Here is a 15185-nt window from a genome sequence, read left to right as displayed (position 1 = left end):
AGGTAAAATTGAGTCTTTCCTGAAGACCGGGGTTTTTGTCTGTTTCCATGATCAGAAAAAGCAATGAAGCAGAGGAGAAACAATGGGCCTAGGGAAGGGTTCTTGCTGAGGGCCACATCTGGAGGAAGAGCTCCATGTATCACAAAGGGTAAACAATGGCAGACACAGCAGGAACATTTACCACATGTGAAGCTTAGTAAACAACCTCCCCACTTTAAAAAGGAATGGACTCTTTAGGGCATATTTTCAGGCCACAAGTGATTATACAATTCCACAAAGTTTCTAAGCCAATCAGTTTGACTCAGGGAAGGATGTGTGTGCTTCCGTAGAAAACTATAGAGCTTGTCTTTTTACGGCTTCATAAACACTTCAGCTATTCTCCACATTGGATTGCGAGCTGTGGGCAGCCTTCCTTTCTGTCCACACTCCACTGCCCTCTCCAAGCCAGTTTCAACTTCACCCACATAGCTTTTAATATAAGTGACTCATAAGTGGATTATCTCTCGAACTATCCTCACAGCACTAGGTCAGTGTCCTCTAATGAGCTTACTGCTGATTTTCATCTTTGCACATAGTCATGATTTACCCTTTAACATGGCATTTCATTTTCCTCGAGAACTCATTATGGGGAGAATGTTTTAAATGACATAGACTTCTGATTCTTCTTCACGGAAACTACTCTTTCTTTTAAAATGTCTTCTGGATGAAATGGCCTAAGTCGTCCCAGGTTTACCTTGTGTTTAAACTTGTTAGAGTTCTTGTTCTCTTTCTTGTTGAGGTCAATGAAGTAGTGTGTGATGCGGTCCTTCGACTTGGAGTCCATGTCCCATGAGATCTTGAAGGAGTCACATGTGATGTTATTTATTTTGATGTTGTGTGGGACGGGGAGCTCTTCCATCTCTGCTATGCCACTGTCTTGTGATTTGTTACCTGCCAGAAAACAGTGCATGGAAAATTAGTTGCTGATGAATGGGTTTTTCCAGTTTTTGAAATCTTTCTTTCTTTTCCTTTCTTTCTTTCTTTCTTTCTCTCTTTCTTTCTTTCTTTCTTTCTTTCTTTCTTTCTTTCTTTCTTTCTTTCCATCCATCCTATCTATCTATCTATCTATCTATCTATCTATCTATCTATCTATCCTATCTATCTATCCATCCTGTCTGTCTGTCTATCTATCTATCCATCTATCCATCCATCCATCCTATCTATCTATCTATCTATCTATCCATCCATCCATCCATCCATCTATCTAATCTGAAGTCAATTACCTAAGTACTAAGTACTAAATCTAAAATTCAATTTTGCTCATGAAGTCATTCAAATGCTAATAAAAGATATTTCTGACGCCATAGTGGTTATAAAAAGATGGTTCAATCCTATGATTGCTCTATTTCCATTTCCCAATTTTTGAATTATAGAAACACTTTGATGATCCATCTTGGCTATAAAACATCAGCTTTGCCTGGCTAGGTTCTCTCTGAAAAGCCTCAAAAGATCATTTTTCCTGTCTGACCAGTCAACATGAGCCTAAGCTACACAGGTCAGACCCAGATGGTGCCACGGAAATGCTGATAAGGAAGTGGCCCAGTTAAAGGAAGGAAATGCTGATAAGGAAGTGGCCCAGTCAAAGGAAGGAGATGCTGATAAGGAAGTGGTCCAGTCAAAGGAAGGAGATGCTTCTGTAAAGTGAGAGGTAGCAGTGGGCGGCGACAGAGACTTGCTCCTCCTATTCCACTCTGGACACACTGTATAGAACAATGGTATACAAAGGCACTGCTGTACGTTCAAATAACACCATCGTCTACTCACTTACTCTGCCAAGGGTGTCTGCGGCAATCATTTCTCTATGATGCCTTGATGAATTGAATTTTTGAGTGCTGAAATAATAAGAACGCTAAAGACAAAAGCTGCGAGCCATGCCGACTGATCTCGTTAGAACTTCGAGGGATCATCCCTACACTTTCACTGAAGAAAGCATTACCACCTTTCTAGCAGCACAACAAAAGGGAGAAAACATAGACGTATTTGCCATTTAAACTTTGGCCATTTATCTTACTCAGCTAAATGTGATGAATAATTGATACATACCCTCACGAAAAGCTTTTTTTATTGTTGTTAAAATGTGAGAAAAACAAATTAAAATGTGGAGTTCTGTGATTAAATCCTATTTTCCCCCTAAGGACATTACAAAGCTTTTATTGTGTCAAAAATCTCTATTTCAAAGCTATTCCTCATAGCCCCAGTTCTAGACAGACTAACTTCCTGTATGCAGTTTTCTTACTTGCTTAGGAAAAGTTAAGAATTAGGCAACTTTCTCCCTCCTCATACGTCATGATCACTTTCTGAGATTCTGAGCTAAGTGATAGAAAAAGAGAGATTTTGCCTATAAAACCTGACAGAACAAGAGTGGTTACTCCATCATGCAGTAACCACCCAGTCACTCTTGGCTCTCTGTCAAGTGTGCGTCCCCAGTCAGCTCTCCGTCCTCAGTAAGACGGGACTTTGAGAGGAATTCTGAGGGCTGGAGTGATAGCACTGTGGTTAAGAGTACACGCCGCTCTTGCAGAGAGCCTAGCATGCACATCTGCACTCCACAACCATCCGCACTCCAATTCCAGGGGACCTGCTTCCAGCCTCCATAAGCACCAGGCATTCGTGCAAACAATGCATTATATGCACAAAATACAATGCTGGCCATAATGCTTTAATGTTAGATGATTCTAACATGCATTGCTACTGTGCTAATTAGAAACTGTCCACAGAGCAAATATGTAGTTTCATACATTTTGTCCGTCCAAACATGAATCCTACTTTAAAACAATATTTCAGAAGCAGTTCCTAATAGCAGCATTTACTGATGTGCAGGATAAAGACATTTGCAGAGTATGCCTAGGAATATTTGCATATGGCTTACTCGATGAGCTTAAAGTGCCTTATATATTTGTGCATCGCTGCCCAAACCAAGCACAGATCATTTATTTAGCCCCTGGGGTGGGGAAACCCACTCAAATTATCATCCTGTCCTTACCCACATACACCCATGCTCCATTCCCTCAACACTGGAGAGTCAGGACTCTACCACGGTCCTCCATGATCGCCTTCTTTCCAGCAACACCATGCTCGCCTATGTTACACTGTGCTACCCCCCTTCATTTATGCCTTGAGCAGACACTGATGCTGTACACAGCCATGTATGAGTTTTGGTGCACGCACACATTGAATTCTGTTGTGTGTATCCCTGGGAGTGGGAGGGATTAGAAGATCAGAGACTAACTCTTACTTGTTGAGGAACCAGAAGACTATTTTTTCCAAAGAAGTGACACCATTTCACAGCCTCTCCAGCAGTGCATGTGGACTCTTACCAAAGCCTTTAGTCTCATTTTTCCTAGTTAGCCTTCGCACCTTCTGTGGAGTTAGATTACAGCCTGTGTACCTTTGGAAGGGTGCAACAACCAGGGACCATCTTAAAGCAGAAAGACGCTCTAACAGACCTTGAACCTACTGGCCCCTTGATTGTACACTCTATCCCCTTACACTATGAGCAATACATTTCTATCCTACAAAATACTCAGCTTCAGGAACTTGGTTAGAGCAGCAGACGTGGATTAAGACCGTCTGTTACTATCACTGTTTATTTCCTTACTCAACTTGCCTTCCATGTACCCAAGGCAGGGCCTGAAACTTCTTCGTGGCAAGTTCCCAACTAACTACCTAATCGAGTGTTTTCCTGCTTCTATCAACAAGGTCTATGTCCTACATTTCCATGGAAGTACTGAAATCAATCACTTCTCTAAGAGCTGGGTTCAGAGGTTGGCAGGCAGAGATGAAAAACCCAAGTTGTAGTTTTAATTAGCTCTGTTAAATGGTCCTGTTTCTAGGGCCTTTGAACGGTTAGGAGAGCCAGAAACCCATGCATATGATCAGTAATATCTACAAACATGTACTCACACATGACAACATCAGTGTGTATCCTCACATGCCAATTCTTAGCCAACAGCACACAACAATACTCCTCCTTCGAACCTCTATCATGTCAACTGCTAGAAAATTGCTTTAATTATTCATAATGTGTTTATTTGTTCACCATAGAATACATACAAGGAACTTCTGAACTGCAGTCCGTTTCATTAAAGGAAGCAAATGTACTTGCTACTTCAACACTGATAAGTTTTTATCTTTAGTCAAAGCTAAATAGTCAAAATATTACTTTGTAAATCTGAACCAAGCTAACTCAAAATAGTTTCTCAATAAAACATATTAGGAAATCACATGCATGCTTAAGGACAGCTTTACACTGAATCAGTGTATGTCATGCTAAGGAACAGGGCTGGTCGTGTACCTCGGCCTTTTGGTATGCTTGGATATTTAAAACTGCATTAAAAATAAAGTATACTAGCAAAATTTCCATTTCTTTAAAAAAATGATTAAACTTAGTTTTTCTTTGCTTGTTGTTGAAGACACACTATGGTTTCAAATGACTCTGTGAGGAGCAATACTCAGGGGAGTTCCCACCTTTATGTTCCTGTGTAAAGCTAAGCCCCTGGGGAGAGCAGGTATCACATTTGAAATGAGACGCTCAAATCTGCCTTACAAAGGCCAGAAATACTGCATGAAAATTTACTAATGATCGACAGGAAGAAGGCAAGGCATACGTCACACATGGGAAAGATCCAGACATCAAGGCAACTCAATTCTCAGACCTTTCTCTTCCCCCTTCCTATTGCCAAGTGCCTTTTCCTCTCCTAGTAGAAATGGCTCTGTCCCGTCAATGTACACACTGCAGGTCTACTTACAATAAGACTAGGTCTGTCTTGATAAAGTATTTAATAAATAAGGACTCCACTCACATTTTGATGGTGAATACTAGTGTATTTATAAGTAAGTCTATTTAATCAAATGGTATGTTTGCAGCTGGATTTAGCCATTTCTGCTCCTCCCCTCCAAATCCCTGTGAGAGGAGTCTCCATGCTACAGGTCCACCCCGTTAGCCATGAACCAATCACGTTCTCAATCTGGGTTCTGCAGTTATTTTGTTTAGTTTTTTTTAGCAAAACTAAGCACCCGTGCACATATTTTCTTTTCCTTATCCAGTATCCATCTAACCAACGCTCTTTAAAGTATTTGAAGTATGCAAGGTTGGCTCATGTTTTGAAAGTGCCTTGAAATTTAAGTGTGTATTTGTCCTGTCTACTACTTGGACATTTGTCTTCTTTTCAGTGAGTATTTTTTACTAGTTTTGGAAAAACGGGCTCTGAACATTGTTGCACTGATGAGGCTTAGTTCTCTCTCTCTTTTTCATTTTTGCCTTTATCTTTACTGTTTCCCATCTGCCTTCTATTTTTGCAATCCAATAGTCCCGTCTCAGGATGAACACTGAATTCATTTTCTGTGCTTCCGCTGTCTCCTTCTTCTGTTCTTGAACTGTGTACACTGATTATCTCTCCTTGGCCAGTACTTTACGGATACCCTGTACGTTTTGATGGACGGTCTTTTTGCTGTATTTTCAGAGAAATTCTATAATTTTTTCTTCCTTTTACACCCACGCATGACTAACAGAAGTTGCTGCTTTCTCCCAGAGGTGAAAGCATATTTTTCAATCTTAACCTCTAGTTCTGTTTCCTGTGTGTGACTGGTGTCGTGTGTGATGCCTTGGTCGGCGCTGTCTATTTCTGTGACTGGTGCCTGAGAGCTCGTTCTCTGTTAGGGAGGCACACTTCTCTATTAGTTATGAGTTGGGCTTTTAACATTTATAACTGTCCTTTGTCCTTCCAGCTTGGATTATTATCTAGTTGACAGGAGAGCAACACCTACTCTCTTATTTCTTATCTTTCTGTGCATTTTTTCTGCCATTTATTTTTAGACTGCTAAAAGACTATTTTAATGATCTGTCTACCACATTCTCAGAGCCGGAAGTGATTTGGAAGTTCCTAGGTGAGCCGGGCACACTCAGCACCGGGGGATTCACAGTTTACTCACTTCTGCACAAATCTGTCACGGACTTTGTGTGTGCATGCTGTAGTGTATCTTCTGCTGTTTTGTGTTTCTTCCTGTTTACTCATTTGCTTGCTTGCTTTAAATTCCTTTGAATATTTAGGGAATATTACATTTTTTTACTCCTGGTTACCACTGTGTTTGTTCTCAAAATGGGCTTAATCTCCTTTTTTTCCTTAGCCCTGTGTCAAGCCTTTCCATTAAGAATGGCAACTGTTGCTCTCACGCACTGTCTGTAACCATCAAGGATCTTGATTTGCATTCATTTTATATTTTCAGTTATGTAATTCCTACCTTGCCAGAATATACATACATACACACACAAAAAAATCTATGTATCTGTCTATGTATGTATGTATGTATGTATGTATGTATCTGTGTATGTGTGTATATGTGTGTATGAATGTTATGTATGTATGTATGTATGTATCTATCTATCTATCTATCTATCCTTTTTAACTCTTATTTTACCTTTTAAAAAAAAGCAGGCAGCAGCAAAAGAGAACACACCGTTCTGTAAGAGACAGGCATGAGTCTCAGGACTGATGGAAAAGTAGCGGTGAAGCAGGACAAAGTTCAAGGCAGAGGCTAAGGGGACACATGCGCAGACCTCACAAACAAGGCAAAGGACAATGTGGCCTTTAACATTTCACTTTCAGTTGGTATTTGTTTTGATACTTCTAATCAATCATTACAGATTACGTAGTTCCATTATGCTAATGCCTAAGCTATTTTCCTGTGCCGACTGCTGAATCTCACTTGCAGAAGGGCCCGATATTACTTACAGAATGATTAAACGCGTGCGTACAGGTCACACGGTCTTAGAGATGTGTGACCTTGAGCAAGTGTAAAAAGAGGTAATAAACCACATATGAAAAACTAAGTTCTGGGCCTGAATTAGACAATCAATGTTAGCTTACACTCACACAAAAGGAAATGATTAAAACCTCACTCTCCCTTGGTCTAATTAATATATAACTCTGCTGTCAATACCCCTGGTAATCTTCAATGATTTATTTCTTTGGAAATTCTATTTTGTTGACATTTGTTAGTGGCGAGATGTGTGTGTATGTATACACACACACACACACACATGTATATATATATATATATATACTTTCTAGTAAGTCCATGTTAAAAGAGACTTCGATTCTTAGTTTTGATGTAATATTTATGTGTGGATTTAAATTTAATTTCATGCTTCTCTCTCAAATACACCCCCCCCTTTTATTTTCTGCTAAGGGAATCCCACTGCAGAGCATCTCCGAGAGATGTCTTTAAGGTTCTGTTTTGGTTCAGAGTTGACGGTGCTGCTTGGTAATACAGAAGAGGGAAGGCTTGAGCTTCATTTGCATATGATGTCATATTTTATTGTTCCTTCCTATACCCTCAACATTCTTCACAAAGCAGTTTTCTTTCTATCTAGGCGTGCAATGCCTCTAATTATCTTTGCTTCTAACAATAGTTCTACACCCAAAGAAGCATAGTATATATTTTTTTGAGGAGCATGTACACAGTAGTTACAAATTTCATCCCCATTTTCATTCTTAAAACCATAAATCATAAAAACCCAGCACTGGGTCTTAGCTACTATTCCTGTTGGATTAGGACGACCAAGAACCAGCATTGGAAAGAAGTTGAATGTAGTTAGTATGTTCTGCTCCTTGGTTTTAGAGTGTTAAACTTTTATGACGCCCCCCCCCGCCCCCAAAAAAACCAAAAACAAAACCCTGTTTCTCCTGCAGGGCTGATCCTTCACATACAACCCTGGATTTTCCAGTTCATAGAAGTTAACATAAATTTCTGGTTTCATTAAACATGAAGTGGTACAAAATTACTACTTCACAGTCCTCATAACCTCATTTCTAATAGCAGTATCTGGTGTCAGAGTCTACGTTACATTTTCTAATGAGTTTTAAAGCAGATGTGGGTCAATGTCCCTAAAGACAAACTGAGGAATAGTAAACATGCAACAAGTGAAGACATGTGCATGCACCCACTTGCACACAAATTGGGATAACTAGTAATATATGTATATATGGGCAAAAGGAATAAGATTTTTGTTAACGTCCCTTATAAAAGCAAACCCACAAATGACAGAAGATCCCATTATTAAGTATGTTTTTAAGATGAAGTGCTTTCCTTTCACTTGGCGCCATAGCTAAAAAGTATTAAAAACCATCCAGTGTGTACACCTGGAAAGCCTCTGACCGATGCTAACATCGAACAGGAACAGTTTTTCTAAAGTTCAGCAGATCTTTGTAATAAAAGGGATCATTTGATATGATTATAAAAAAACACAGCTGGTGATTCTATCTAAGGCTCTCCCACTATCTAGGCAAACTAACTAAGATACAAATAAAGTCCCAGTTGACCACTATAGATAAGATTAGATAGCATCAGACCAGAACTTTTAATGATGGAAAAATCTTATTAGCACTTACACTAGCAAGACAGTATTTTAAATCCTTAGCATATATTTTCTTTCTTTCTTTCTTTCTTTCTTCTTCCTTCCTTCCTTTTTCTTTCTTTCTTTCCTTCCTTCCTTCCTTTCTTTTCTTTTCAGTGTGTATCTGTGGAAGTGTATGTCAAACATGATCATGTATCCGCCAAGGCCAGATAAGGGCATTAAATCTCCTAGAGTTGAGTTATATGTAGTCATAAACTACCTATTGTGAGTGTCGGGAAAAGAAATCAGGCCCTCTGTAAGAATATCAAGTGCTCTTAACCACTGAGCCATCTCTCCAGCCCTGTTCTCAATTCTTAGGGAATTTTATGACTAGTATCAGTATCATCTCCATTCTACCAAATGAAGGAATAGGGTACATCCAAAGATGCTTTATAACGTGTACGACGCCTAACAACTGGTAGGAAAGCCATGATTTCAAACCAAGTGCTGGGCCATTCAATTGTGGGCTTAGAACCATCAAAGCACCCCAAGATGGTTTGCCCTACCTGCTCTAGAACTATTTGCATTCTGGGGAAAAATCTATACCATTCACTCTCCTTACTATACCATTCACTCTCCTTACTATACCATTCACTCTCCTTAATCTATAGACTAGAAATGGTTTGCATGAGAATCTAACGTCACTTATAGCTCTGATATATATGAATCATTAGTTACCATATTTTGTCAAGCTTCGTTTTCTTGAACTTAAAAACAGTTGTCTGTCTGTATGTCTGTGCATATATGTGGTGCCCACAGAGGCCAGAACAAAGTAACAGATCCCCTGGAATTGGAGTTTTAATGATTGTGGGCTGAGCGATGTGGGTGCTGGGAACTGAACCTGGGTCTCCTGGAAGAGCAGCCAGTGCTCACAACTGCTGAGCCTTCTCTCTAGCCCCTTTAGACTTTTAAAGTTTATTTGTTGGATGAATTTTCTACTGCCTCATGATTAAATATCCTCGTATTCGGGATTCTTTTGTCATTGTTTCCTTGCAAAAGTTCAGTTCATTGAGTATCAACCATACTTTCACTGTGAGTATCTTTCACTGGAATGTTACGTAGGCTTGGCCGAATCATCTCACACACTTTAAAACATAGATTGCCCAACACTCCCAGTCTTGTTAATAATCCTATTTTGTTTATTTTCATATGGTATGCATGTATGTTCATGTGTGTGTGTGTGCTTATGTGCTTGTGGATGTCAAGTGTCTTTCTCACCATTTTCTACTTTACACACTGAGGCAGGGTCTCTCACTTGGCCCCAGAGCCTGTTGACTGGGCTAGTCTTATTCCAGCCTGTCTCCTGAGGCTGACCTCTGCACCTATCTGGTACCTTTGTGTCTTCCTCTGAGATTCACAGTGAGATTGGGTATTGGGAACCCAAACTCCAGTCCTCATCCTTGTGAAGTAAAAGTGCTTTCCCCAACTTGCCGTCCCCTCAGCTCTTTGCTGTTCTTGACTGTTCATTAAAACTGGTCATACGACCTGCGTGCCTCATAATTACCAGGACTCCAGCAAGCTTGTCCCTCAACTCCTCTGGCATTGACAGTACCTACCTATACGCAGACAGGCCGGAGCCTTCAATTCTGTCCAACTCTCCAGTACTGAATTGCTTTGGGAATCAGAGATTGAGGTCAGGGATCTCCGTTACCTTCAGTTCTATGATTTGTGTTCAAATGATTTACCTTAAAAGTGAAGAGAAGTATTTTCACTACGCCAGGACAGGTAAATCGACCAGGAAGCCAATGAAGTTTACATTTTTAAGAGACCCTAGTCTATATTTCTTATATTCAAAATATTATGCTGCTTTTCTCAAGACACTCAAAATTGCAAAACCTTGATATGCCCTAAAATCTGGATCCATTGCTGCCTAGAACAATAACACAAATATGCAATCCCAACACAGTAAGTGATCAGAGAGTTAACCAATAGTTCTTAGCCAAGGGATCTGGATGACACAGACTACTGGTATGTACACAAATGAGATGAATTTCTAATGCTAGAACTTTGTTGTTATTTATTTATTCATTTATTTATTTATTTTTTATTTTGGTTTGTCAACTGCAAAGTAACAAAGACTGAACAGAATGTAAGTTTTCTCTTAGTTGAAAGTTGACATTGGCAACATACCTGGGTTCCTGGATATAAGGGACTAAAGGTTAAAAAGAACCAATTTTAAAATGAGGCAGGCATGATGCAATGCTATTATATTTATCCAGGAAAACCTGACTTATATTCCCTCTTTTTGACTTTCTCATTATGAATCATTATGGGTATATATAAGAATATTTTTAATTAAATGATCTTAAAAGATAATTCCTATACCCCATTTTGGGTATTGTTTTCCATATTTACCCTTCCATCTTGATACAATTATATATAAAGTGTTTTCAAATGCAGTGACAACAGCAGTATACTAACCACAGAGACCAGAATGCACAGAAACACCTGAGACCCTCCAAGGCGAGGAGCTTCTTCATGTAAGAACCACACTGTCTACTACAGAAAAAATGAAGATGGACATCTTTATACCCTAGAAAACAATTAAACTTGCACCTTAAAACATTTAAGTACTGATATTGACAAATTACTTAGTTATTTTATATTTTTCCAATTTTCGCCATGCAAGCTTATAAACAAGACAATCTACTGCACTCTGATGTGTTTTCCCTTAAAAAAATGATGCTGTGCTCAGAGAGCTGTCATGAAGTTGATAAGCTTAACGGCATCTACCTCCCCCAACAGGAACAGATGGTTCATTTCCCCTATCATTTCAAATTCCCTTCATACTTGACGGTTAAAAGGTGTCTCGGTTTCAAAACAAATACAGGCGAGAATGTGTTTTTGAAGAAGGCGTCACAGCGTACTATCGCCTGCCAACTACAGGCTCCGGAAGGCAAGAGTAGTTCTTGCTCGGTCAATCTGTGCGTTATGTTTCTATCCACTATGACCAAACACCTAACATGCAACTCAGAGACGAAGGACGAGGACTTATTTTTGGCTCACGGTTTGAGGGGATGCAGTCTAACATGCTGGGAAAGGCACGGCAGCGGGAGCATGAGGCATGGCCCCCACTCTGCCCACCCACAGTCAGAAAGCAGCCAGCGCTGGTGCTGATGCTGATGCTGTTGGTGATGCTCAACCAGGCTTTCTCTTTCCTCCTATTCAGTCACAGGTTCCAGACCCTTGTGTGAGCCACCCGCATTTAGCACTAGCTTCCCCTCCTCAGCTAAACCTCTCTGAAGAAGTCCTCACAGATTGTCAATATAATATCCAAACACATCACTTTATAGCTATAACAGTAAATATATACAGTTTTGAAGATAGTCTCACCCTCAGACTAGATAAAAAAATCAAACCATTTATGCTGACAGAAAGTTGTGACTTATATTCAACAGATATGCACATTTGTTGGCTGTCCATCAGTACAAGAGGACTAGAGATGAGATTATGAGACATTGTGGTCCATGCTTTCAAAATTGTGTATTACAGTCTAGAAACATGCACATGTGTCTATATGCAAAATTTAAACCCTTAGTGCTACACATTTTCCCCAGGTAAGTTATTTGCTTCCCTTTATAATCCAATTTCTCAGGACATTTGCTTTTTTCTTTAAGTCATACTAACTCTTAAGCTTGGTCAAATTGAGTTCCAGTCTCTAGGACTCCAGCAAATATCCTCCTGTCCTGAGATGGCGGCAACAGCTCCCTCTCAGTCCTCCTCTGACTTCTCTGAGGGGTTTAGGATATGCCACTCACGCATACTTGCACTGGAGGGAATGTCTGAGGTAGCCCACTTCTGCCAGCATGAAAAATTCTGACACTCTTCCAAAGCAGGTCTCTAAGACCCATTCCTGAAGTTTCTTCCCTATACCTAGAAAGGGAGAATGTCATTATCTCTGAAGACCCAGAGAAGACTCCAACAACCAGACCTCACCGTGGCTCACCTCCTTTGTACAATCCTCTCAACAGGGATTTATTTTTCATCACACAGAGCATAAAATACACACAGCTCTCTTTGATTTTTTATGCCCTCGTTTCTAAAGTCCTTTGTCACACTAAATACTTATTCGATAAATTGTGTATCTCTTGGTAGCCTCCTTGGTTGCATGGGTCTCGAGGCCCTGATTGTTTTAGAATTAGGTAAGTGACACACTAGAGTTTTTTCCTCTGGCACCTACTTCTTCCCATGCTTGAGAACTTTGTCACACCAAAGCTTCGTGTTTCTCAGGGGTCTGCTGTAGACTCTTTCCTGATAAATGCTACTTTTCAGAGTGAACCACAAACCTTCCGCCATGATAGAACTGCAGTGTGCTACACTTCATGATGTGCTTCCAAGCCACCTCAAATCCAAAAGAGCCCGAAGCATAGCACTCAACTGTTCTCCAAACCCAGTATTCTGTCCTATAGCAAATGGCTTTATCTATTGAGCTGCACCACCCATAAACAACTAATGCCAGTTAATAATCGTTCATTATTTTTCTAGAATCTCATTTTTCTCTACATGAAGGCTGTGTTCTGTAACTTACAATGCTTTACTTTCAATGTTCTTTAAAAAAACTATTTCTTCTCAAAATTAATTAGTTTTCTAACATAAAAAAAATCATCCGCCGATTCATTCATTCATTGGTATATAGGATCTCACTATGTGGCTTGGGCTGGCCTGGGACTTGCCGGTGAGCCCACGATGGCCTTAACTTCAGCATCCTTTTACCTAAACCTAATGAGTCCTGAGATTAAAAGTGTGTACAACCATACTTAGCTAGATTCAAAACTCTTTTGAATAATAGTTTTCTATAAGTATTCCCAAACTTTCAAAGATGACATTGGACTATTAAAGGAAATGCAAAAAAATTGGTTTAAAAAATTAAAAAGAACGGTAAGAAATAGGGCTGGGGTAGGAGGTAGGGGCCAAATCCCATAGAGTTCCTCTCTTTAATCCTAGAGAATGAGTAACTAATATTAGGTGTTAGCAACTAGCTGACATCCCATGTCAATGCCATTTTGTATTCCTGACAAATTCTTCAGAAGCATGCGGAGAAAACACAATTTTAGGGAAAATAACTGTTCCATCACTAATATATTTTATAAGTTTATGTTTCAGATATATGATCTTAAAGTATGAAGGTACATTTGCATTTTAAAGTACAGTGAAAATAAGACACCAAATCTGTGTGAACAGCATGAATATACACCTAAAACACGCGGACTATTGCTACTAAAACATTACATGGTAACAAGTCTTAAGAGGTCTTTGCACGTCAGAAAATTAAAACTGGAAAGTATTAAACCACAGGCAAAGAAGTCGCGGGAAAAGAGTCTTTAGCCTATGAAGGGGAGGTCTGAGGAAAAGTTTACCAGCTGATCCAGATGGAACACTTACCAAGTGTGTGTGACGCTTCAACGGGGGAGCAGAGAGGTGAAACACACATCTACACTCCGTACAAAGCATGGTCTGCTGCTAGAACTGTCTGCACTGTATCTAATGATTTATTTACCATTATTTCGAGTTCAAATCTTATTGCTGTAAATTGTGTCATTAGAATTTCATGAGCAAAGCTTTTAGCAAAGCAAGTGGTTTAAATATTAGTTTCCAAAATCAATAGTTTCTGCTCAATTGAACTTCCTTTTCTTTTGTAATCACTAAAAATAACTTCGAAAGGTCTATTACAGTTTAAGTCCCAGAAAAGGTAAACTGCACCAGAAGACAATGCATAACAATAGATCCAAATGCCCAATCATGACATACAAAATATTATGCAAAGTGAAGCTTATTAAATAAAGTGACTTATTTTAAAATAATCTGGAAGAACAAACTCTAAGTGTAAAAAGACACTAGCACTAAACAAATAACCCACTGAACACTAAAATTGAGACTTCTAGGTCAAAAGTACATGTTAGAAATATATATTGAAGGGAGCTGGGGGGATGGCTCAGTGGTTAAGAGCACTGACTGCTTTTCCAGAGGTCCTGAGTTCAAATCCCAGCAACCACATGGCAGTTCACAGCTGTTCACAGCCTGGATGGGGGGGTGTCTGATGCCCTCACACAGACATGCAAGCAAAACATGAATGCACATTTTTTTTTTCTTTTTTTCGGAGCTGGGGACCGAACCCACGGCCTTGCGCTTGCTAGGCAATCACTCTACCACTGAGCTAAATCCCCAACCCCGAATGCACATTTTTTAAAAAAAGAAATATATGTTCAAAAAGAAACTACAAAAATAGCTTTGACAAATATTTTAGTTTTCCTTTAGCTTCCAGTACCATTATTTTTCTTCCAATCTAAGGTTAAACGTTTTAATTGGTTTACGAATTAATATTTGCTTCAGCATACTGTACTGCTAAGAGAGAAAAACAATCTAGTGTCTTCCACAGTAAACATGAAAAAAGTTACCATTTAAAAGGAGGGAAAGCTCTGTGTTACAAAGGCTTTTTTTCCATGTTAACTGCTTGATAGCAATATCTTTTCTAAAAAGAACTCTATCAAAAGCTTTTAGATGACAAGCCAACCAGCCAACTAGGCACCAGCTTCCTATCCCATCACTTCCATGCGAATTATCAAAACTGACTAAAGGACAGCAAGGAATGCTTGATGAGGAGACAGAGGCCACCTCAGCAGCTTGGGACAGACCACCAAGTTTTCCTTGTCCTCAAACTCTCTTCCCATGAGAATCTGATGGCTATTTCTTTCTTTTTTTTTTTAAATTTATTTATTTATTTATTTATTTATTTATTTATTATATATAAGTA

At 39.4% G+C, this 15185-nt stretch overlaps 1 protein-coding gene across 1 annotated transcript in view; it reads right to left on the bottom strand.

Annotated features, from left to right (window-relative positions):
- Phyhipl (phytanoyl-CoA 2-hydroxylase interacting protein like) overlaps positions 1-15185 on the bottom strand; it is a 41931-nt gene that overhangs the window by 11293 nt on the left and 15453 nt on the right. The window contains exon 2 of the mRNA XM_032889149.1: positions 734-930. Within this exon, the coding sequence (XP_032745040.1) occupies positions 734-930 (197 nt within the window). The remainder of the gene's footprint in view (positions 1-733; positions 931-15185) is intronic.

The sequence above is a fragment of the Rattus rattus genome, chromosome 18 (genome assembly GCF_011064425.1).
Source record: "Rattus rattus isolate New Zealand chromosome 18, Rrattus_CSIRO_v1, whole genome shotgun sequence".
Lineage (NCBI taxonomy): Eukaryota > Metazoa > Chordata > Mammalia > Rodentia > Muridae > Rattus > Rattus rattus.
Note: the sequence above shows the minus strand (reverse complement) of the source record. Positions and strands in the feature narration are given on the sequence as shown.